Source organism: Antechinus flavipes, chromosome 4, assembly GCF_016432865.1.
Source record: "Antechinus flavipes isolate AdamAnt ecotype Samford, QLD, Australia chromosome 4, AdamAnt_v2, whole genome shotgun sequence".
In the NCBI taxonomy this organism is placed as follows: domain Eukaryota; kingdom Metazoa; phylum Chordata; class Mammalia; order Dasyuromorphia; family Dasyuridae; genus Antechinus; species Antechinus flavipes.
In genome coordinates, this window is record NC_067401.1 from 368,256,771 (window position 1) to 368,280,788 (window position 24,018).

The 24,018-nt window shown below is 32.9% G+C and overlaps 2 protein-coding genes and 1 pseudogene across 5 annotated transcripts in view; 1 reads left to right on the forward strand and 2 right to left on the reverse strand.

The window, feature by feature from the left end:
• SPATA17 (spermatogenesis associated 17) overlaps positions 1-24,018 on the reverse strand; it is a 275,330-nt gene that overhangs the window by 100,814 nt on the left and 150,498 nt on the right. Inside the window, exon 6 of the mRNA XM_051998293.1 lies at positions 18,303-18,426. Within this exon, the coding sequence (XP_051854253.1) occupies positions 18,303-18,426 (124 nt within the window). The remainder of the gene's footprint in view (positions 1-18,302; positions 18,427-24,018) is intronic.
• LOC127563595 (uncharacterized) lies at positions 16,098-16,197 on the reverse strand (annotated as a pseudogene).
• Positions 21,916-24,018, forward strand: part of GPATCH2 (G-patch domain containing 2) — a 452,239-nt gene continuing 450,136 nt past the window's right edge. For 2 of the 4 annotated variants that reach the window (XM_051998289.1, XM_051998292.1), the window contains exon 1: positions 21,917-22,067. In XM_051998289.1, the coding sequence (XP_051854249.1) occupies positions 21,991-22,067 (77 nt within the window). In that variant the 5' untranslated portion in view covers positions 21,917-21,990. Of the gene's footprint in view, positions 22,068-24,018 lie in introns of all 4 variants that reach the window. The other 2 variants (XR_007953687.1, XM_051998291.1) reach the window with 2 other exon arrangements.

Genomic DNA, 24,018 nt, shown 5'->3' on the forward strand with positions numbered 1-24,018 from the left:
TCCACAAATCAAAGGCTAAGTTCTTATTCACTGAAGTTTCTCTCTTGAAAAAGCAAACATTTCTAAGGTAGTATAAATGCCAAATAATTTCATTTTAGTCATCAATATAGATAAAAATCTGATTCTGCTTACCTTCTAGGAATGTTGCAGGAATAAATACAGCAAAAATCCTTTGAGTTTTGATATAAATTTAGCTTGAGTTCTTGCTTTAAAATTTCTTTGAGTATTTGTAGATCCATTCTCTTAGAGATAGTCTAATTCCATCTTTCCTATAAACATTGATCAGTTAAATGACCAATGCAGTAACATTCACTAAACATTTAAACATCCCAAAAATACTTAAAATTTTCACCTGTGGCTAAAAATTTGAATTTCTATATATCTATAATAGAATTTCTTTTTAGTTCAAGATAGGGAAGAATCAACAAATGTAGAAAATGCTTAAGTGTCAGATGACAGTTATGAGGCAATGAGAACTCAGTTCTCAAGATATCTGAAAGGGGAAAATACTAGGAATTTGGAAAAAATCATCAATCTTATTTTTAGGGGTATCTATTTTCCTGCCTTTTATAAAAATTAAGTGAGAATTATTCATATATACAATGAGAGTTTCCTTGAGAAAGTTTGAAAATAACAAGTAAACATTTTGAACACAAGTCTAGAATAGACCACAATTTTTGGTATCAAATTTACTAAAAAATACAAAGAATATAAGATTCTGATTTGGCTGTTCTCAACAATACAATGATCCAAGACAATTCTAAAGGACATGATAAAAACTGTTATCCATTTCCAGAGAAAGAGCTGATGATGTCTAAATACAAATTAAAGGATATTTTTTGAACTTTATTTTTCTTGTGGATTTGTTTGGGGGGTTTGGGGCTTATGTTTTCTTTTATAACTTGATTACTATGGAAATGTTTTGCATGAATGCATATGTTTAGTCTATATCAAAGTGCTTGTCTTTTTTATGCAGGGAAAAGAAGAGGGAGAAACACGAACTTTTAAAACTGTAAGTTTTAAAAACAAATGTTAAAGTTTGTTTTTACATGTAACTGAGGAAAAAGAAAATGTCAGATAAATTAAAAAAGAGAAGAGAATTCCAATATTCTATTGTATTCATTTTTTTTTAACTCTAGGAAAAAAAGGAAAAGAACAAGTATTTACAGAGTATTTACTATGTTCCAGAAACTGTGCTAGATACTTTATTATCTCATTTCATCCTCACAACAACCTTCTAAGATAGAAGCTATTATTTTTCCATTTTATATTTGAGGAAACAGAAACATGCAGATTAAATGATTAGCCCAGAGTCATATAACTAGTAAATATCTGAGGTTGGATTTTCACTAAGGTATTTCTGACTCCAAAGCCAGTGTTTAATACACCATGCCACTTACTTAGCTGCCTCTATATAGGCAAATGAAGTAGGAAAAAAAAAAAAAAGAAATTATAAAGTAAAAAATAAAGCAAAATGTTGCCTTAATGCAGGAATGGGGAAACTTTTTTATGCCGAGGGTTATTTGGATATTTACAACATCAATCATGGTTCATACAGAATTATCAGCTTAGAAAACACAAGCAGTAGGGAATTTGTTAGCTTTCAATTCATCAGTGCCTGTGGTTGCTTTATCAAATGATTTTGCAGTCCTTATATGATAGACGAGCTAGATATTCCCCACATCTGCCTTAAAGCCTTTTTTTTTCTAATAACAGTCTTTCATTCATAGATAAATAGATAGACAGACAGATAAATGGATTTAGAGATATGTCAAAATTATATGAATCTCTGACAATGAAAAAAGAACTAACTAGGGCGGCTAGATGAGGCAGTGGATAGAATACTGACCTGAGTTCGAATCTAGCCTTACATATTTAACACTTACTAGCTGTGTGAGCCTGGGAAAGTCACTTAAGCCCATTTGCTTCACCAAAAACAAACAAAAAGAAATAACTATGTTCTATGACATTCTTATTATTAGTAATGAGCCAGATATAAACAAAAATATGTATCTTCACCAAATATATCATGAATTATGTCCATTTAGGAGAATAATAAGAAGAGAGGTATTATAAACAGTGAGTTTCTCCAAATATTCCTATTTATAGGTAATTCTAATTATATTAACCTAAATCTACACATTAAAAATGTTATGAATACAAAATATGAAAAATATGAATATAAAAATATGATATGAATGCTTAGTTGTGGTGTTCTCTTCTTTAATATAATAGTTCTCTGGGAGCAGGTTTCTTGGGGAGGGTTTCTGGAGGCAGCCTTAATTTCAGTTCAGAGTAATAATCACTCCAAATACAGCCAGCTGATAAAATCCAAACATTTATTTCTTATCTCTTTCCTTGGTCCCGAAAGCTCTCATTGCTAGTCTTTTGCCTCTAGCTCAACTCCGAATGTCTCCAGTCAGCACCAAGGTGAAAGTTGGAATGAATCTGTCTTGCCTCCAAGAGAGAGAGATTCTGTCTCTAAATCTCCCAGAGTGCTCTGCATCTGTCCCAGAATGCCTCTGTGTCTGTCCTAGAGTGCTCTTTGGCCATAAGAGCTTCTTGCTTATATGAGCTCTCCAAAGGTGTGAACACAAGCATTGTTTCTACCGTGTTTCCCCGATAATAAGACCTATCCCAAAAATAAGCCCTCCCCTTACTGTGTAAGATTCCTCTAAAATAAGCCCTCCCCCCAAAATAAGCCCTATTAAGATTGCTACTGTAGTGAAGGTGATCCCCTGCGCTACACGCTACATTACGGTACCCTCTGTATGCACCGTCCTCCCTCTCCCTCCCCCCCCCCACCATGAAATGCACACCACGCTCCTGCATCCAATCAGAGCTGCAGCAGTGAGCACGTCATCCTGTTCTTCCCCAGTGATTTGATTGCTGGCGCCATTGAGAACAGTGCCGCGGAGGAGAGCTGAGGCAGAACAACATAAAAACCCGATATGTAAGCAGGAGTGAGGGGGCATGATGGAGGATAAAAGGGGCACGATGGAGGATAAAAGAAGAACTCAGGGGGCATGATGGAGGATAAAAGAAGAACTCAGCCAGCACTCACCACACTAAAGAAATGAAGAACTTCCTTGTAGAGAGAAGAATAGATCAAGTAATGATTCCTGCAGGAATGACTGCCTATCTCCACACCCTTGATATTGCAATAAACAAGCCATTCAAGGACCATTTGCACATGGAAGTCAATGACTACATTGAAAATAGAATGGAAAGAAATCAGCGTGGAAACTTTGTGAAGCCCTGTCTGCAAGAAGTCGTGACTTGGGTGAAGAAGTCATGGGATAAAATTACTGACAGCTGTGTCGCCAAGGCATTACGAGCAGGTTACCTGGACAAGACATGTTCATTTAAAGAGAGCTATATTGCTGGACATGACAGATTGGGTCCACTTCTTCTGAAGGAAATAGAGGCACAAGACATCCAGAACGGAATTCAGGGTATGTACACTTATGATGATGTTGTTGAAGAAGATGACATGATCATTATTGAATAAAGGTACTTTTTTTTGTTCACATTTACCTGTTTATTAAAATTGTTGTCAATGTTCATTAAAATAAGCCCTCCCCTGAAAATAAGCCCTCTGGTGTTTTTCTGTCCAAAAAATTAATAAGACAGTATCTTTTTATCGGGGAAACACGGTATCAGTTCCACTTAGTACCTTGTTTCAAGTTCTGGCCCATAACATCTCCTTGTAAGATCAGATCAATCATACTGAACCATGCTAAATTAGATAATTATTGTCTCTATCAACTCTAATGAGTTAAAACACTTTGTAAGGATTCCAACACTTAGTGACCAAATTCTCATACGTAAATTGGAAGGACAAACTTTAAAAGGATTTATTCAGTATACATATTGTGGATAAAATCATGGATGTAATGAAGTAAGGTTCAGAATGAACCAACAACATAGTAGGTTAGGACTACCTTTAAAAAAAAAATGTCTTCTCATTGAAAAATAGTTTAATGGGCTGAAACTGAATTGATACACTGAGGTCAGAGCACTCAAGGTTAATTACCAATTGGATAATATCCTATTAACATATGCTTGGAGAAAGAGTGGCCCTGCCCACTACTGTGTGCAAGTTTGATCTGTTGACTTATAGAGAGATTGAGTGGAGGATTTAGAGAGTGGAGTAAGACTACCGAGAGAGATAGCTCTGAGCAGGAGAAGAAAGAGGAGAGTTCTGTGTCCACTCTTGCTCCTCTGGCTTCAAAAAAGAATAAAGATTGCTTATCTTGACTTTGGCTGATTCTAAAGTATCCAGGGTGCTAACGTGGTCTTCACAAATAGAATTTGTGAAATGGAAAAAAAAAATGAACAAAACAACTCATTTAAAAGTTCAATTGGCTAAATGCAAAAGGAGATTAAAAAAATCTAACTGAACAAAATGATTCACTAAAAGTTAGAATTGAACAAATGGAAGTGAATAATTCAATGAGATATCAAGAATCAATCAAATAAAACCAAAAAAAAAAAAGAAAAAAAAAAGAAAAAAATAGAAGAAAATGTAAAATACCTCCCAGGAAAAACAACTGACATGGAAAATAGATTCAGTAGAGATAGTATAAGAATTATTGGATTACCTGAAAATCATGATTAAAAAAAAGAAGAAGAACCTAGATCTCATCTTTTGGGAAATCATCAAAGAAATCTGATGTCCTAGAACCAGAAGGTAAAATAGTGATTGAAAGAATTCCCTGATCACCTCCTCAGACCCCAAAATGAAAACTCCAAGGAATATCATAGCTAAATTTCAGAATTATCAGATCAAGGGGGAAAATATTGCAAACAGCCAGAAAGAATTCAAATATCGAGGAGTCCACAATCAAGATTACCCAGGACCTAAGGTAATTAACCTTAAGTGCTTAAGCTTCCACTTTAAAGGATGGAAGGATCTGGAATCTGATATTCCTAAAGGTAAAAGAACTTGAATTTCAGCCAAGAATCAACTATCCAGCAAGATTAAGTATTATCTTTCAGGGAAAAGATGGTCATTCAATGAAACAGGTGAATTTCATTTATTTCTGATGAAAAGCTGAATAGAAAATTTCATCTTCAAATACAGAACTCAAGAGAAGCATAAAAAGGTAAAAAGGAAAGAAAAACAACTTTCTTTTAAAAGTTTATACCCCTATATGGGAAGATGATATGTTTAACTCTTGAGAATTGTATCTCTGTTGTCGGTATACTTAGAAGGTGCAGGAATAATTTGATTTTATTGTGATAATATAAAAAAGAAATAGAGGTATAAAGGGAATTGTACTGGAAGAAGAGGAAATGGAGGTTAAAATAGGGTAAATTACATCTCATGAAGATGCAAAATTGTTACAATTGAGGAAAAGAAGAGGGGATGAGCACTGTGTGAATCTTACTCTCATCAGATTTGTCTCAAAGAGAGAATATCAGACATATTTCACTTCACAGAGACACTTGTCTCATCCTACAGGGAAACAGGACAGGAAAGGGGAATAGAAAGGGGGAGACTAATAGAAGGGAGAACAGAAGTAGAAGGGAAAAGGCATAAGAAAGAGGGATTGTAAAAGGGGAGGGATGTTAGAGAGAGGTGATGGTCAGAAACAAAATACTGGGGAGGAGGGAAAAGGGGAAAGGAAAGAGAAAAGTATAACTTGGGGAAAATGAGATAGTAGGATCAATAAGAAACAAAAAATAGATCTAATTAAAAGAGATTAGGAAGGAAACTAAATCTTGCTAAAGGGTACCATAAATAAAGAAGTTATATCAATACTAAATACATATATAGCATCCAAATTTCTAAAGAAGTTAAGAGAACTGTAAGAAGAATTAGATAACAAAACTATACTAGTAAGGAATCTCAACCTTGCTCTTTCAGAGCTTGATAAATCGAACCACAAAATAAATTTTAAAAAAGAAGTTAAGGATGTATGTAGCAACCTAGAAAAGTTATGCATGATAGACTTTTGGAGAAAATTGAATGGAGATAGAAAAGAATATATTTTTTTCTCAGCAGTACATGGAATCTGTACAAAAATTGATCATGTATTAGGACATAAAAATCTCAAAATCAAATGCAGAAAGCCAAAAATAGTAAATCAATATCTTTTCCAGATCATAATAGAATAAAGATTATATACAATAAAAGACCAGATGAAATAGACCAAAAATTCACTGGAAACCAAAAAATCTAATCCCAAAGAATGAGTGGATGAAACAACAAATCACAGACACACTGGATAATATCATCCAAAAGAATGACAATAATGAGACAACATACCAAAATGTATGGGATGCAGCCAAAGCAATTCTTAGGGGAAGTTTTATATCTTTAGATGCTTACTTGCATAAAATAGAGAAAGAGAAGATCAATGAATTGGGCATGCAACTAAAAAAGCTAAGAAAAGAACAAATTAAAACCCTCAATTAAATACCATATTTGAAATTCTGAAAAAATAAAAGGGGAGATTAATAATACTGAAAATAAGAAAACTATTGAATTAATAAACAAAACTGAGAGATTTATGAAAAAAACAACAAATAGATAAATCCTTAGTTAATGTGTTTAGAAAAAAGACTGAATAAAATAAAATTGTTAATATCAAAAATGAAAAGGGAGAACTTTCCACCAATGAAGAGGAAATTAAAGCAATAACTGGAACTATTTTGTAAGTGAAATGAATGAATACTTACAAAAATATAGATTGACCAGATTAACAGAAGAGGAAATAAATTACTTAAATAGTCTCATTTTAGAAAAAAGAAATTGAACAAACTATTAATAAACTCCTTTTCTTAAGGAAAAAAAATCTCCAGGGCCAGATGATTTTACATATGAATTCTACCAAACATTTAAAGAATAATTAATTCAAAACTATGCAAAGTATTTGGAAAAATAGGGAAAGGAGTCCTACAAAATTCTTTTTATGCCACAGATGTGGTGCTGATATCTAAACTAGGTAGGGTGAAAACATAGGAAGAAAATTGTAGACCAATTTCCCTAATGAATATTAATGAAAAAATCTTAAATAAAATATTAGCAAAGAGATTACAGCAAGTTATCCCCAGCATGATACGCCATGACCAAATAGGATTCATACTAGGAATGCAGGGGCTGGTTCAATGTTAGGAAAAATATTAGCATAATTGACTATATCAATAACCACACTTTTAAAATGTGATTATTTCAATAGATGCAGAAAAAGCATTTGACAAAATTCAACACCCATTCCTATTAAAATACTAGAGTGTATAGGAATAAATGGAGTGTTCCTTAAAATGATCAATAACATCTATTTAAAACCATGAGCAAGCATCATATTTAATGGGGATAAACTAGAACCATTCCCAATAAGATCAGGGTTGAAACAAGGTTGCCCACTATCATCATTACTATTCAATATTATATTAAAATGTTAGCTTTAGTAATAAGAGAAAAAAAGAAATTAAAGGAATTAGTGAAGGCAACGAGGAAACCAAATTATCAAACTCTTTGCAGATATGATGATATACTTAGAGAATCCTAAAGAATCAACTAAAATGCTACTAGAAATTTCACAACTTAAGCAAAGTTATATGGAATTATGCCTAAAAAGTTATCAAATTGTGCATACCCTTTGATCCAGCAGTGTTTCTATTGGGCTTATATCCCAAAGAAATACTAAAGAAGGGAAAGGGACCTGTATGTGCCAAAATGTTTGTGGCAGCCCTGTTTGTAGTGGCTAGAAACTGGAAATTGAATAGATGCCCATCAATTGGAGAATGGCTGGGTAAATTGTGGTATATGAATGTTATGGAATATTATTGTTCTGTAAGAAATGACCAGCAGGATGAATACAGAGAGGCTTGGAGAGACTTACATGAACTGATGCTAAGTGAAATGAGCAGCACCAGGAGATCATTATATACTTCAATAACGATACTGTGTGAGGATGTATTCTGATGGAAGTGGATTTCTTTGGCAAAGAGACCTAACTCAGTTTCAATTGATAAATGATGGACAGAAGCAGCTACACCCAAAGAAAGAACACTGAGAAATGAATGTGAACTATCTGCATTTTTGTTTTTCTTCCCGGGTTATTTCTACCTTCTGAATCCAATTCTCCCTGTGCAACAAGAGAACTGTTCAGTTCTGCAAACATATATTGTATCTAGGATATACTGCAACATATCTAACATATATAGGACTGCTTGCCATCTAGGGAGGGGGTGTATGGAGGGAGGGGAAAAATCGGAACAGAAACAAGTGCAAGGGATAATGCTGTAAAAAAATTACCCTGACATGGATTCTGTCAACATAAAGTTATTATTAAATAAAATAAAATAAAATATAAAAAAAAAAAAACTTAAGCAAAGTTGCAGCATACAAAATAAATCTATATAAATCAGCATTTTTATATTATCAACAAAGTCCAAGAACAAGAGATGCAAAGAGAAATTGCGCTTAAAATAATTGTAGATAATATAAAATATTTGAGAGTATACCTACCAAAGCAATGTCAGGAATTATATGAACACAATTATAAAACAATTTCCACACAAATAAAGTCAAATCTAATAAATTAGAAAAAAAAGATATCAAGGGCTCATGGGTAGGCTGGGCTAAAATAATAAAATGACAAATTTATCTAAATTAATATACATATTCAGTGCCATACCAATCAAACCTACAAGAAATTATTTGACAGAGCTAGAAAAAAATAATAACAAAGTTCATCTGGAAAAAGAAAAGGTCAAGGATTTCAAGGAAATTAATGAAAAATGCAAATGAAGGTGGCCTAGCTGTTGACAGATCTAAAACTTTATTAAAAGCAGCAGTCATCAAAAACCATTTGCTACTGGCTAAAAATGAGAGTATTTGATCAGTGGAATAAGTTAAGTTCACAAGCCACAATAGTCAATGGCTCTAGTAATCTAGTGTTTGATAAACCCAAAGACTGCAATTTCTGGGATAAGAACTCACTATTCGAGAAAAATTGCTGGGAAAATTGGAAACTAGGAGGACAGAAACTAGGCACTGACTGACACGTAACATCCTATACTAAGATAAGGTCAAAATGGATCTATGATTTAGACACAAAGAGTGATATTATAAGCAAATTAGAAGAACAAAGGATAGTTTATCCCTCAGATCTGTAGTGAAGGAAGGAATTTATGGCTAAAGAAGAGCTGGAGTACATTATGGAATACAAAGTGGAAATTTTTGATTATATTAAGTTAAAAAGTTTTGTACAAACAAAACTAATGCAGACAAGAGGGAAGCAGTAAACTGACAAAAATTACATTCAGAGTCTTGATAAAGACCTTATTTCTAAAATATATAGAGAATTGATTCAAATTTGTAAGAATTCAAACTATTCTGCAGCTGATAAGTAGTTAAAGGATATGAACAGACAATTTTCAACTGAAGAAATTGAAACCATTTTAATCACATGAAAAGGTACTCTAAATCATTATTGATCAGAGAAATACAAATTAAGACAAGTCTGAGGTTCCACTACATCTTGGATTGGCTAAGATGATGGAAAAAGATAATAATGAATGTTGGAGAGGATGTGGAAAAACTGAAACACTAATAATACATTGTTGGTGGAATTGTGAATTGATTCAACCATTCTGGAGAATAATCTGGAACCATTCCCAAAGGGCTATCAAACTATGCATAACCTTTAATCCAGCAATGTTTCTAATGACATCTCAAAAGAGCCTGCATCCCAAAGAGATCTTAAAGGAGGGATCCATATGTGCAAAAATGTTTGTGGCATCCCTTTTTGTAGTGACTAGAAACTGGAAACTGATTGGATGTCCATCAGTTGGAGAATGGCTAAATAAGTTATGGTATATGAATGTTAGGGAATATTATTGTTCTATAAGAAAAGATCAGGAGGATAATTTTAGAGAGGCCTGGAGAAACTTAGATGAACAAATGCTAAGTGAAATGAGCAGAACCAGGAGATCATTGTATACAGCAACAAAAAGATTATATGATGATCAATCCCGATGGATGTAGTTCTTTTCAACAATGAGATGATTCAGGTCAATTCTAATGGTCTTATAATGGAGAGAGCCATCTATACCCAGAGAGTGCACTGTGGGAACTGATTATAGGTCACAACTTAGTGTTTTTACTTTTTGTTGTTGTTTGCTTGCTTTTGTTTTCTTTCTCAGTTTTTCCCTTTTTTGATCTGAATTTCTTGTGCAACATGATAATTGTGAGAATATGTATAGAAGAATTGCACATGTTTAATGTATATTGGATTACTTGCCATCTAGGGGAGGGAATGTAAGGGAAGGAGAAAAAAATTTGGAACACAAAATTTTTCAAGAATTAATGTTGAAAATTATCTATGCATTTGTTTTAAAAATAAAAGGCTTTAATAATGAAAAATAATAGCAATACAAACCATGCCTTCCAAGTTTGGAATATTATAATCAGTTTTTGAAGGGTTAAAGTTGCAGTGCAGATCATCAAAAAGACAATATAGAGGATTAGGCTGCAGTATATTACCATAGAATTGCACAAGAGAATGGTAGATTTAAAAGCGTGTTTTCAGAGAAATAAGCAAGTGGGAAATGATTTGAACACATTATGTAGTCAGCCAGTCAATAAACATTTATTAAGTACCTACTACTTTCTCTGATTCTGAGGTTTCAAAGAAAAGTCAGAGACAGTCCTTGATCTCCAGAATAGTCTAGTGAAGGAGTCAACACATAAAGAGAAAGTGAGGATGTAGATATAGGGTACATATTATGGGTGTATGATAAGGTCCAGAGGAATGCAGAGGGGTGAGAAATTTAAAAAAAAAAAAAAGACTGTTTTGGATGCCTTCCTTAAATTGAGTATGTGGAAGGAATATCTTTGTCCACCCTTTACCTATACAATCACAGGGAAGGAAGACAAAGGATAAATTATAATTTGACTATCTGTTTCACAAGTATGTATGTAAAGTTGTGTAAAGTTGAGCAATCTACTGGAAGTCCACCAGTACATTGTGGTGCACTTATGGAGAAACATGAATAAAAGTTGCATAGGATGAGAAAATATGATTTGTTATCTGATTGTTGGAAAAAGCAGAAACATCGATGAGATCACAAAGCAATTAATATATTCAAATAACATGAAAGTATTAAAGGAGTTAGGAGCTGCTCTAATCTAAAATATGGGCAGATTTGGGAAGTATGAAAATTTGTATTTAATAATGCACTCCAACTTTTCTTTTAGCACCTTCACAATACTTGCTGTCTTCCCAAGTACTCAAAATTAGCATACTTTAGGTATCAAATACTGTAGCTTCTTAAGGTTCACTAAAATGTACTCCACTCAAAAGAATGCCTTCTAAGAAATACACCCAATACTTTGAATCTATTAATTCAATCTCCCTACCATCATTTGTTTTTAGTCTCTGATGGAAGAATTAAGAATAATGGATAAAACATGCCAAGAAGTAAATTTCAGAATGATAGAGGAAAAATTTTCTAATGACTAAATTATTGAATGATTTTTCCATCACTTGAAGTCATTAAGAACTAGTTAGATGATCACTTCTGGGGGACTTTATATAGATGATTCCTATTCATATTAGGTTACAATAGATGGCTTCTGTGGTCTCTCTTATCCTCCCTTGCTTGTCAAACTGAAAAACATGTATAGGATAAAATTAAACTGGCTGGTGAGATAGTTTAAACTGCAAGGGTAATAGAGAATTGTTGGGAGTTTTTAGAATAGTAGAATGATATATTTAAAGAAGTATTTGGGAAAATTCACCTACTGGCAGTATTCCTACTTAATTGAAGAAGAGAAGAGATTGAACATAATGGATGTTAGAACTGTTTATTTTATTTAAAAGAAACAAAGTTATTGCAGTTACTATATTTGAGTATATTAACTCTTAAGACAAGAAAATTAGAAGTAGGAAGAGGGGATTGTGAAAGACATTTTAAAGAGGGGATTAGCAGAATTTGTTCACTGGGTGTAAAGAATGAGGAAAATGATCATGAAAGATAACCTTAAAGTTTAGAATCTAAGGAGAATGTGAATGGTTATTACCATTTATAGTAGGAGACTTTGAAATTAGAGCAGGATTGAAATTGTGGAAGACATGATGAAACATGATCTATTGCCCACAGGAAAGCTTTTATGATCATGTTGTTAAGCATAAAAAAATTGCAACAATATCATCATCATCATCATAAACATACTGCCTAATCTTCAAATTTCAGCATTATTCTTCTTTACAAAAATGTGTGTATATATGTATGTCTGTGTGTATTAGAAAAACAGTGAGCATATTCATTTTTAAGAAACATGAAATATCCAAAGCACTTTTCCTTATTTGAAATAACAAAAGTTTCTTTAAATTTCTGGCTAAGTACATAACTCTTTAAAAAAATTACTCTATTAGAGCTCAGTTTCTTTATCTGTAAAATGATTGTAATCTCTAAGGGCCCTTTTCAGGTTTAACATTCTATAACCTTATTGGAAATCTTCATTGTTTATTTGAAGAATAAACCTCATAAAACATGACAGTAGCATGAAAATAATATCCAAAAATTTGAGTTAATATTTTCCCATTAAATGTTCACTGATTTACAAATCATATTTTAATTTACAAATGTACACATAAAATTTACAGGCATTCTGCAATATAATCTGTTGTTATACTTGTTTATATTATACACTATCATGTTAAAACAAAGGAAGGCAAAAAGAAATCATTCTTTTAAATAACAAAGTAATGGTTTACTGGACTGTTCTATATCCTATACTTTTAAAAACAACTGCAGGCTGTGGCTAAATTATCAAAGATATAGTTTCTCATTTTATTCTAGATCTTTAGTTTTCCTAAGATGTTTCTCTAAAATTCTGGTACCATTTTGGAGTTAAGGCTTATTTGGTTTGTTTGGTTGGGATTTGGGGGTTTTGTTTTTGTTTTTGTTTTTTTTGTTTTTTTGCTTTTTTGGTTTTTTTTAAATCAAGCTAACAATAAACTTCTTTGCATATTGCTACCAGTAGGTGGAGCAGACAACATAATTTATTACTCAAGAACAAGAACAGGGAAATGAAAGTATAACTTTTTAAAAATAAATACAGGGAAATCTGAAAATAAGATTTCTTCAAACATTCCTTAGCATTCAGTCATTAAAAATGTTTTCAATCCTTATTTATCTTGATTTTTTAATTTCTTCAGAGATCAATAAACAAATTAAGTTTAAAAAGTCTATAACAAGAATATCACCAATGATCATATTTGTGAGAAATTTAATTAGACAAATTCCTGAATTGACATAAATAACTTTGTTAAATAATCATTTTTTTTCTTTTGTAAGAATATATACTTTAATTTAAAAATCTAGAATGGTGTAATTTTGAATGTTACCTTTTGATTCAGGTAAAAAGAATTTCAGAAAACATTTACAGAGACAAAAATTCTTCATGTGCTCATTTAATAATGGAATTAAATTGAGCCATGTTTTTATAGGTTAGGAGGTGCATAGCAAGCAGTATTTTCTAAGAAATATAATTGATTAATTATATTAAGTCTGTAGCAACAAATTAACCTTATTATTACTAGTAAATGATGATTGATTATTTATGCAAATATGTTACTATGTTCAGTTGTCTTACTGAAATAAACATATTTTAAAAATTCCAATATTACCTTAACTTTTTAAACTAATAAAGCCTTGAGGAGTCTGTTAATTCACTTACTGAAACTATTGGTTATTTATTTGTGGTAACTTCTTTTAAAGTGCTTACATGAGTAAGGAAAAGATAAAATCAGTAACAAATATAGAATTTAAAAATATTTCATTAAAAGAGGGCTAAATTTGGAGTTATAGAATTTGGATTTGAATCACAGATTCAAATGTATGAAAGGTTAAGTAAGTCACCTGTGCTATTAGGTCTTTTCCTTCTCTGTAAATATGGGGTTGGTTTAATTTTTAAGTCTCTTCCAGCTCTAAATATATCCACTGTGAACTTTTGTATATTTTTTAAGAATTAAAAATAACATGAAAATAGACTTTTAAAATATAGTGCCATTGTTATATATAAAACACATAATATATAAAATATAGTGCTCTAGCTTTTTAAAATATTATATAAACTTTTAACAATAGGTAAGGCATTATCTATTATAAAATATAGTTAATTTTGTTGTCTTTAAGATTTGCAGCACTTACTAGAACAAAGAAATATCCTCTGAGGTGCAGCATTCTTATTTTAAAATTTAGCCTTCGACCTGTAGAGACTTATATGAACTGATGCTACATGAAATGAGTAGAACCAAGAGAACATTATAAACAGCAACAAGAAAATTATGTGATGATCAACTGTGATGGACATGACTCTTTTCAACAATGAAGTGATTCAGGTCAATTCCAATAGAGGTAATGGAGAAAGCCATCTGCACCTAGAGAGAGGACTATGAGAACTGAATGTATATCACAACATAGTATTTTCACTTTTTATTGTTGTTGTATGTTTGCTTGTTTTTATTTTTCTCATTTTCCCCCTTTTTGATCTTTTTTTTTTTGTCTGTAGAATGATAAATGTGGAAATATTTTTGGAAGAATTGCACATGTTTAACCTATACTTGATGTTTAATCAACATCAGGGGGAAGGTGGGGAGAAAGGAGAAAAAATTGGAACACGAGCTTTTGTAAGGGTGAATATTGAGAATTACCTCTGCATATATTTTGAAAAATAAAAAGCTAATTTCTTTAAAATTAGCCTTCAGACACATTCTACTTGTGAATTTAATAATTTTAATATTAAACTCTCTTTGTATGCTAGATTAGTAAATGGTGAACTTTTTTTTTAAGAAAAGAGATTTAACATTTAAAAATCCAGTATTGAGTATAGTTAGAATGTTACTTAGATGAATGTAAAAGATAAATGTAAAGTCCTACAGTTGGACTAAAAAAATCCAACAAAATTAAAAATACAACATGCAGGAGATATGACTAGATTGTAGTTTGCCTGAAAAAAAAAAAAAAAAAAAAACTTTGTTTTAGTGGACTAGAAGCCCAATGTGGATCAACTGCAAAATAAATAAACAAAAATGCTAATTTTTTTGTCCTGTATTTAAAAAACAGCATGTAGAATTGCAGAGATGGTGATCTCATTATACTTTGTTCTAGTCAGGAAATATCACAAATAGTGTTCTCAGTTCTGGACATACATTACTGGGGAGTCACTGATCTTGTCCTCATTCATAGGGACTCATTAGTTCTCACTTGTCTTATTGCAATAGACATGATAATTGTTCCTATTTCTAAACCTCTTCTCCCTCCAATCTATTCTCCACATTAATGACCATATTATTTTCCTGAAACATAGATCTGGCCATACATTCACAATTACAAAAGAAAAAAATGTAGATCCCTATTGCCTTTAGAATATACAATTGTCACTTTAACATTTATAACCTTCCACAATCTGGCTCCCACCTATTTCTCCTGCCTTGTTTCATATTATTTCCATTTCCACACACTCCATTTAAGTTAAATCATCCTATTGGTTCTTCCCTTTTCACAAATCACATCTCCCACTGCCATGCATGCCTTTGTACCTGTAGCTACCTCATGTCCAGAATGTTTTTTCTTCTCATTTATTATAATCCCTAGATTCCTTCCAAGCATACTCAGGTCCAATTTCCTCCATAAAATCTTTCATGGTGTCCTCATTTCTTAATACTATGTTTCTGTTGAAATTACCAGTGGGTATTTGAAAAGAAAGGTTGTTCAATATTTGCCTTTGCCTCTTCAATATCCATCTCATCCCATGTACATAGAAGAAATTTAATGTTTGTTAAATTGAATTTAATAATTTTAGGTCAAGTATTTCTTACATGCTTATGATATGGTATATGCCAGGCACTGTACTAAGGACTGGGGCTACACAGAAAGGCAAAAACAGTAGTCTCTGAATCTAAGAAGCCCATCTTTTAGAAGGAGATAACATGCAAATGACTATGTACGTGCAAAATATATAAAGAATAAAATAGAAGTAATTTCTGAGGGAAGATGACTATTGAGCTGGGATGGATGGAGAATGGAAGAAGACCAGGAAAGGCCTTTTGTGGGAGATAGGAACTGAGTTGAAAAATACTGAAAGCTTCAAGAATTTGCATGTTATTCTTGTGCAGAAGCCATGCTGATCTCCAACCTGATGTTCCATTTTTAAAGCACTTTTAGCTAAAATGTAGACATGCAGAGCATGAATAACCTGAATGAGAAAGGACCTGGAGATCTTGCTAATTGGAGAAACTGAAGATATTTGACTTTAAAAAGAGAATATTTAGAAGGAACCTGACAGTTTTCTTTAAAGAAATGAAGAGCTATCATGTAGAAGAGGCATTAGTTTGATTCTGATAGATCCTAAACAGGCAGATTTAGTCTCTTTGACCTCTAAAAGCTATCCCAAAATGGAACATCCTTTCTCAGAAGACAGTAATTCTACCTTATTAAAAAAGCCTGGATGGTGACAAGAGAGGATGAAAATACTAGAGAAGTTGTAGACATACAGACAGACATTAGAGCATTATTGGTGGAACTATGATGCAGTACAGATTATTTTGGGGAGCAATTAGGAATTACTGTCATGAAGTAGTGAGAAAATCCATAACTTTTAACCTAGAGATTCCACTGCTAGATATAGCAGTCATTGACAAAGAGGTCATTGACAAAAAGGTTTCATACAGCAAAATGTTTATAGGGCCAATTTTTGTAAGAGCAAAGAACTGGAAACATTGGAGAATGGATAAACAAATTGCAGTACATAAATGGGATGAAATATTACTGTGTATTAAGAAATGATGAATGTGATCAAAACAAAACAACAACAATAACAACAACAACAACAAACCATGGAAAGACTTGATTGAACTAAAACAAAGTGAAATAGAGTAAGAACACAATAGATCTCAGTGATGTAATGGAAAGAACCACCACCATAATGCAATCTAAAATTAACGTTGCAAAATTTTCCAGAATAAACTTGGTCCATTCTAAAAAAGAGAATGAAAAAGCATCCTGTCTTGGAGTGATGGGAAGAAAGGAGATTTCATGGATGACAAATACAAGATGTCAGTTTTCTCCTTAATGTATTGATTATCTTATCTTAGCTTAAAGCTTTATTCTATTTTCAACCCCTAAAATTTGCTATTGAGATAGAGAAGAGAGGATGCAGAGGGAAATCTAGGTGATAAAACAAAAGATAACTATCTAAAAAAGGGGGAGGGGAGGCTAGATAGACCTCTAGGGTATATTACAATGGATTCTTGTTCTCGTACAGATTGTCTCTTGGGTCTGTTCCAATCCCAATATTATTTGACTCTGTTATTCTGAAATCTTTAAGGCACTTTAAACAAGTGAATTCTTACCATCATTTTAAATGTTCAATTCTTTAAAATACATATACCTTGAAAATTCTTGGATATTAAAAATCATATTCTTTTAGCTTTTTGTGTAAAATATTAAGAGGGAATATACTGTACTGGAGAGAGTGCTGCTCCAGTATTTCAGAATACCTGGGTTCATGACCTGCTTTGAATATACACTAACTGTGTGGCAGCTGTGTGAACAATGACAACACTTTTAACTCCTTAGCTCCCCAGCCAGCTTTGCACGACTATCTGTTATAGATAAGTTGAAGATCTACGGGACATCAGTTCCCAACACTAATAAAATCACAGATCTCGGTGAACCGCGCTCACATTTAAAAATTACATTCTCTTTTTATCAACAAAACTAAAACCATGAAACATGAAAATTGTCTGAATGCAAAGATGATTCCGAAATATGCAAAATCAAATTCCTCCTTAAAATAAAGAAAAAACTTGGCTGAAGCGAACAGATAAGAGGAAAACCTTTACTTGAAAACCTTCCTTAAATCCTATTTGGAAACACAGAGAAAGCGTAGACTCTCAGCATTAGCTCAATTAAAAAGAGAGAAAGGGAAAGCGTCTTCCGCTTTAAGCACTTGTTAGTTCTAGACTAGTTCAACAACATAACAATACACCAGTCAAAATGAGTTTTGAAAGTGAGGCGATGCCCTTTGTGTTGCGTTATCAGCGCGGCAGATCAAACTGCTGACTTAGACGCTTTCTGTGAGCCTCTCCGAAACCGCTGTCACAGAATAGTCATGGTGCCTGCTCTTGCCTAGAGAAAAGCCTGAAATTGAACTCGAAGCTGTGTCTTTGTGATATCTTTCCAACAAGTCATGTCCCATTCAGCCTGCTAGTTTATCTCTGTCAGACTCGGGGCTCCAGTGGCTTGCGAGAGCTGCCAGAGCCAGGTATACCGACCTGCTTTGTGCTGAGAAGGTAATGGGTCTTTCGGGCTTGGTTCTGCTTTCTCTTCTCTTCCTTCTCTAGATCAGCCGCCTTCTTTTCTCGAGCTTTCATCTCTGCAAACTCCTCCAGTGCTTCCCTGCATCAAAACAATTCTCTGTTATTTACAATGAACCCAGTATTTTTGAGGAACTATTATGTGTAGAAATAAGAACACATTTGTATTGTGCTTATCTGTTTTTAAAGTGCCTACAACTGTCATTTTACTCAATAAAGTTAGGAAACAGACATTTTGAACGGAAAGGAAATTATGAAAATAGATTTTGCCTGATGTAATTAGATGACTTAGTGATTTTAACTTCTAAAACAGATAGTTAAGCCGCTGAAATGTGAAGCTTTGATTTGACATTTAGGCATCTCAAATCATTATTTTCATATGCAATGCCAATTTCAAAATTGTGCATCTGTCTATTGTACACATAATTTATTACAACTTAATCCCAATTAGCATTTCTAATAAGATCAATAAGAAACAGACATTGTACATTAGCCAGCATACAAAAGATTGACACTTGGTTCAGTGATGTGTATAGACAGAATAAATGTTAAACTAGATGAAACATTTCAAGCCTCTTTCATATGTTCAATAAAATTAAAATACTAAAAATATTCATGTGTCTCTCTGACAAGTATATGTGCATGTACACATAGTTCAATAAAGATGATAAAAGTTGTATTTTGACATAATTCTAGGTGTTTTGAATTATCTAGAATTTTGAGTTCCAGGAAGACAAGGCCAGTGTTTTTTCTCCTGCAAACATTGTCATGTTCTCTATATCTAGTTGACCCCCATAAATATTTTTGAAGTTTAAGTAGCATACCAAAATCTAACTTGCTAAACAAACAAACAAACAAAAATGGTTTGGAAAATTACTTAATACTTTCCCCAGGTCACAGCATCTTTTCAGGATTTATTTTAGAATACACTTTTAAAGGTATGCACACAAACATATAACACAATAGAAAATGAATATATTTTAAGTAAATCACCCTTGCTTTTGCTTCAAAGATAGCAGGGAAAAAGAGAATTAAAGAGGGTGGAGAGAATTCAAGTAAGAAAAAGGTATATACATCTATTTCAATCTGTAGATTTTTTTCCAGTTTACTGTTAAAGGGTACTAATACAATATTTCATACAAGGTTACTTATGAAACATACTGACGTTTAAAAATCACCATGCTATGCTTTCGCAGCAGTGTAATTTTTTTTTCAACATAAGATTAAATTGCAAAATAAATGAATTACTTAGAGTGGCATGGCCCCCATTTTGCCACCCTTCTCTTGAAAATTGCTTATTAATATGAAAAAAGGAGTTGGAAAATAGCCTGTTTTACTTTATGCATAGTATTTTGGGGGCCTCCAAGCCTGGATAACTGGACTAGCTGCACATTTAGATTGTGTTGGCAAGCTGGTACAATGACCTTCCTGACCTGCATCTCAAGGCTATTATTAATCGCTAAGTAACCTGGTAAAGCCAAACAAATTTGTTTCCATTGAAAGGATCTCTATCTGTGTCTGAGAATTTGTGCTGTACCAAACAAACCTCATTAACTGTGTCCATTTTTGACAAAGAACTAGGAGTTGGAAGGATTGGTGACCTTTGTTTGTCCTTACAGTACAATTTCAGGGCAGTTACATGTGAGCAAATAAGTGTTTTTAAAAGAAAAAAAATCACTATTTTTTGTTACACATAAAAAATAGATGACTGTGCTTTAATTTTTATCAAATATTTTAAATTATTCTTTTTCTTGTCATCTTACCTATCTTTCAATTTTATCACTGAAAACGAAAAATTTACATTATAAATTTAGTTTCCAGAAGTACATCTTTTACTGCTGTCCAGCAATGAGAGATAATTTTTATTATAAAGATAAATATTATGATAAATTCCAATATAATATATATAATATGTATTTAATATAAATATGTAAATTAAAAATATACAATTGCTTATGAGAGTTATTGTAATAACATAAAACTATAGATTTAGATTTTGAAGAACCTATAGAGCCAGCTAGTCCAACTCCCTCATCTCACAGTTGAGGTAACTGAGGCCCAGAAGGATTTATTTGTCCAAATCACAGTCCTTTGACTCAAGTAAATGGGATGAGATTTTAAAGGTTCTTTATAAGGATCAATTTTTTACAATAAAAGTACATATAATTGTAGATGGACTAAAGAGTTAAATTCTATATCATTAAGTATATGGAAGCCAAGACAGAGATTTCATGTTCAAGAGGTAGAGAAAGTTAAAATATATCAGAATATACCTAGGGAACAGGAATATAGGAAATGAATATGAGTACTATTGTCAGCTTACAAAGCACACAGTTAAAAGAAATGGAATTGGTGATTTAGGATCATAAAATTCACAAAATGCACTATGATACAATGGAGTACAAGACAATTCAGATATCCAGAAATAATTTGGATAGAAAATAGAGGCAGAAAAGCCAGGAAAATTCATATATGAGTCAGTAAATGTTGACTGGGGCCTTTATATTCAAGATCGTGTTCTCTGTCCTTTGAGGGACACAAAATGAATGACACAGGATCCCATAGCTCATAGAGCTTATGACAGAGACAGCTAGGTGGTGCAATGTATTAGAGTGCTAAACCTGGAATGGAGACCTGAATTCAAATGTAGTCTTAAACACTTATGTGTGACTTAGGCAAATTTCTTAACTTCTCTCTGACTCAAGTTTCCTCATCTGTATTTTGGGAATAACAATAGGACTTGCCTCTCAGGGCTGCTGTGAGCATTTGTGAAGAACTTCATAAATCTTAAAGCACTATAAAATTGCTTAAGTATTTCAATTACACTTAGGAAAGACTATGACTAACACAAGGTAGAATGTAACCTTGTCAGAGACAATTTTCCTTTTATCTTTGTGTGGGAGATGAGAACCTATCATAGTATCTTGCACATAGGAGGTACTTAATACATTTGTGTTGAATGAAATGCTTGTTGTAAAATGTAAACATTCATAAATTGTGGTATAAACACTTGACAGGAATTCTGAGGAGGAGGCATCAGAGATAGCATTCACTAAGGAAGTGACATTTGACCAGGGCACTTTCACTTAGATCATACTGTAGTCATCATGATTAAGTATTTTATGACATGGCTTTTGGATTATGCCATGAAAGAAAACTTTTTATGGGGAACTCATACAAGTCAAAAAATGTTAAAAAAAAATAATAGACCTTTTATTAAGGGAACATTTTACGTCATACAAATGAAGTTGGTAAATTGGGAGTGAGGAGAATGAGAGGGGAAGCATGAAAAGGGAGGGAAATGTAGGGGGAAAAGATACACTAGGATTATCACAGCCACCTGAAAGACAAGGATTCATCCAGATCTCTAGAGGGGAAAATGTACATAATGTCCAGGCCAGGGGTATGCTGATTTCCAGGCCCTGAAGAGGTGGTGCTGTGATCCAGGCAAGTGCTCACACCCAAGTTTTCAGTCACTCTTGCAGTTATTAAGTTTGAGATAACTGGGATGGCCTCTGCAACAAGGTGCTATAGTATTGTTGAAATGGGGGGAGAGATGATGAGGTCTCACTTAAAGAGTTTCTGACTGGTTTGCCCCTTGTGACATCACAGGTAATGGGTACCAATTGGCAAGGATGAATGGGGCATGGAAGTTTCCATCAAAGAAGATTCCAAATATTGCTGGGAGCGGATTTCAAAGCAAGGGAAGACCTGGAGTTTTAGGTGGGAGAAGGGACCCTCTCTAGAATATAGAAAGGAAGAAAGAATTTTTCTAGTTTTATCAAAGTTTTATGTCAAGAGATATTGTAAAAGTACCACAAAACTGTATGAGTTTGAACAAGTTCAAACCTCTCTGGGTCACATTGTCTTTATATGTAAAATAATGGAGTGGGAGAGATGATTAAGGGCTCTTAACCTTCTTTATGTTATGAACTTTTCTCAGTCTGGTGAAATCTAAGGATCCTCAGACTAATACTTTAAATGCATAAAATAAAATATATACAGTTATAACTGAGATCAATTACAGTTAGAGGTTGTTATCAAAATGTTTTTCTAAAGTTCATTTCCTTCTCTTGGTGTTTTATAATGATACATATCTATCAGAAAAGTGAGACAAGATTATTTCCCCCTTTGCTATTTTTTAAACTAGTATCCTCAATTCAAAAATCAATCTCCTTCTCAAGTAAATACTGCTAAGAAAAGGGGTGAATTATTCAATTTCATAATTATTCTACTAATTGTACTAATCGCAAATATTAATGACTTATGATTCTTTTATTTGTCCAATTTTAGGTAAACATCAAATACTTCACTAACTATAAAATTAAATTAATAAAAACTCCACTCAAGTAATTCCACTACTAACCTTTGTTAACTTTTTTTAAGTTCAAAAATAGAGCTTCCAAAAAAAAAGGCTTTAATTTTTAACATTCTTTTTTTTGGAAAAAAAATTCTGAAAATGAATTTTAATACTGATTATCCTCTGACCTAATTTTTCTTTTGATCTGTTTTCATTTAGTTATTTCAGTTTCGTTTAATTCTTCACGACTCTTATTTGGGGTTTTCTTGGCAAAGTTACTGAAGTGGTTTGCCATTTCCTTTTCCAATTAAATTACAGATAAGGAAATTGAGGCAAACAGGATTCTCATTCTCAATAAACCATAGTGGTTTCCTATTATCTCCAGGATTAAATGCAAAAAATCTTCTGTTTGGTATTCAAAGCCCTTCATCCTGGAAACCCTTCTGCCTTTCCAGTCTTATACCTCACACCATATTCCACCTTTGCTCCCTACTACCATCACCACCATCATCATTCATCCTATGTTCTAATGACACTGACTTCTTTGGTGTTTCATGAACAAAATAATCTATCTCTCAGCTCTGGGAATTTTCTTGAATTGTGTTTCTTTTATGTTCTATCTTCTATATCAATATCTATCCTCATCTCCAACTTCTGGCTTCCCTGACTTCAAGTCCCAGTTAAAATTCTGACTTCTACAAGAAGACTGTCCCAATCCCTCAATTCTAGTGTCTTCCCTTTCTTAATTATTTCCTATTTATCTTGTATACAGCTTATCTGCACATATTTGTTTGCTTATTGTCTCACTCATTAGATTGTAAACTTCCAAAGAGTAGAGACTCTTAACTTTTTTTTTTGGTAACCTTCCAGTAATTATCAGTGTTTGTCACATAGTAGGTGCTTAATAAGTGTTTATCAACTCTTAAATCTCCCCCAAAAAGAGATCAGAAAAAGAAAGCAAGGGCCCATAAGCTTTTATAGATATCTACATTTCTAACCCTATCTATCTATCTATTCTGTTGCAGTAGTAAAGAATAAGTAACTAAAGGGGAAAAAAAAAACCAAACGGTACATACAATGAGCCAGTCACTGTGCTATGCACTTTTCCAAATGTTATTACATTTGATCCTCACAACAACTCTTATTGTCATCATTTTACATTTGAGCAGACTGAGATAAAAGGAGGTTAAGTGATTTGTCCAGGATCCCACAACTTGTTAATATCTTAAACCAGATTATAATTCAGGGTTTTCTGAATCCCAGCCTAGCACACCATTCGTTTTGTCAGCTACCTGCCCTCTCTGCCTGCAAACCTGCTCTTAACTAAGGGGTATCCATTAAATGGGGAATGATTGAATGTGATCAAAAGTATAG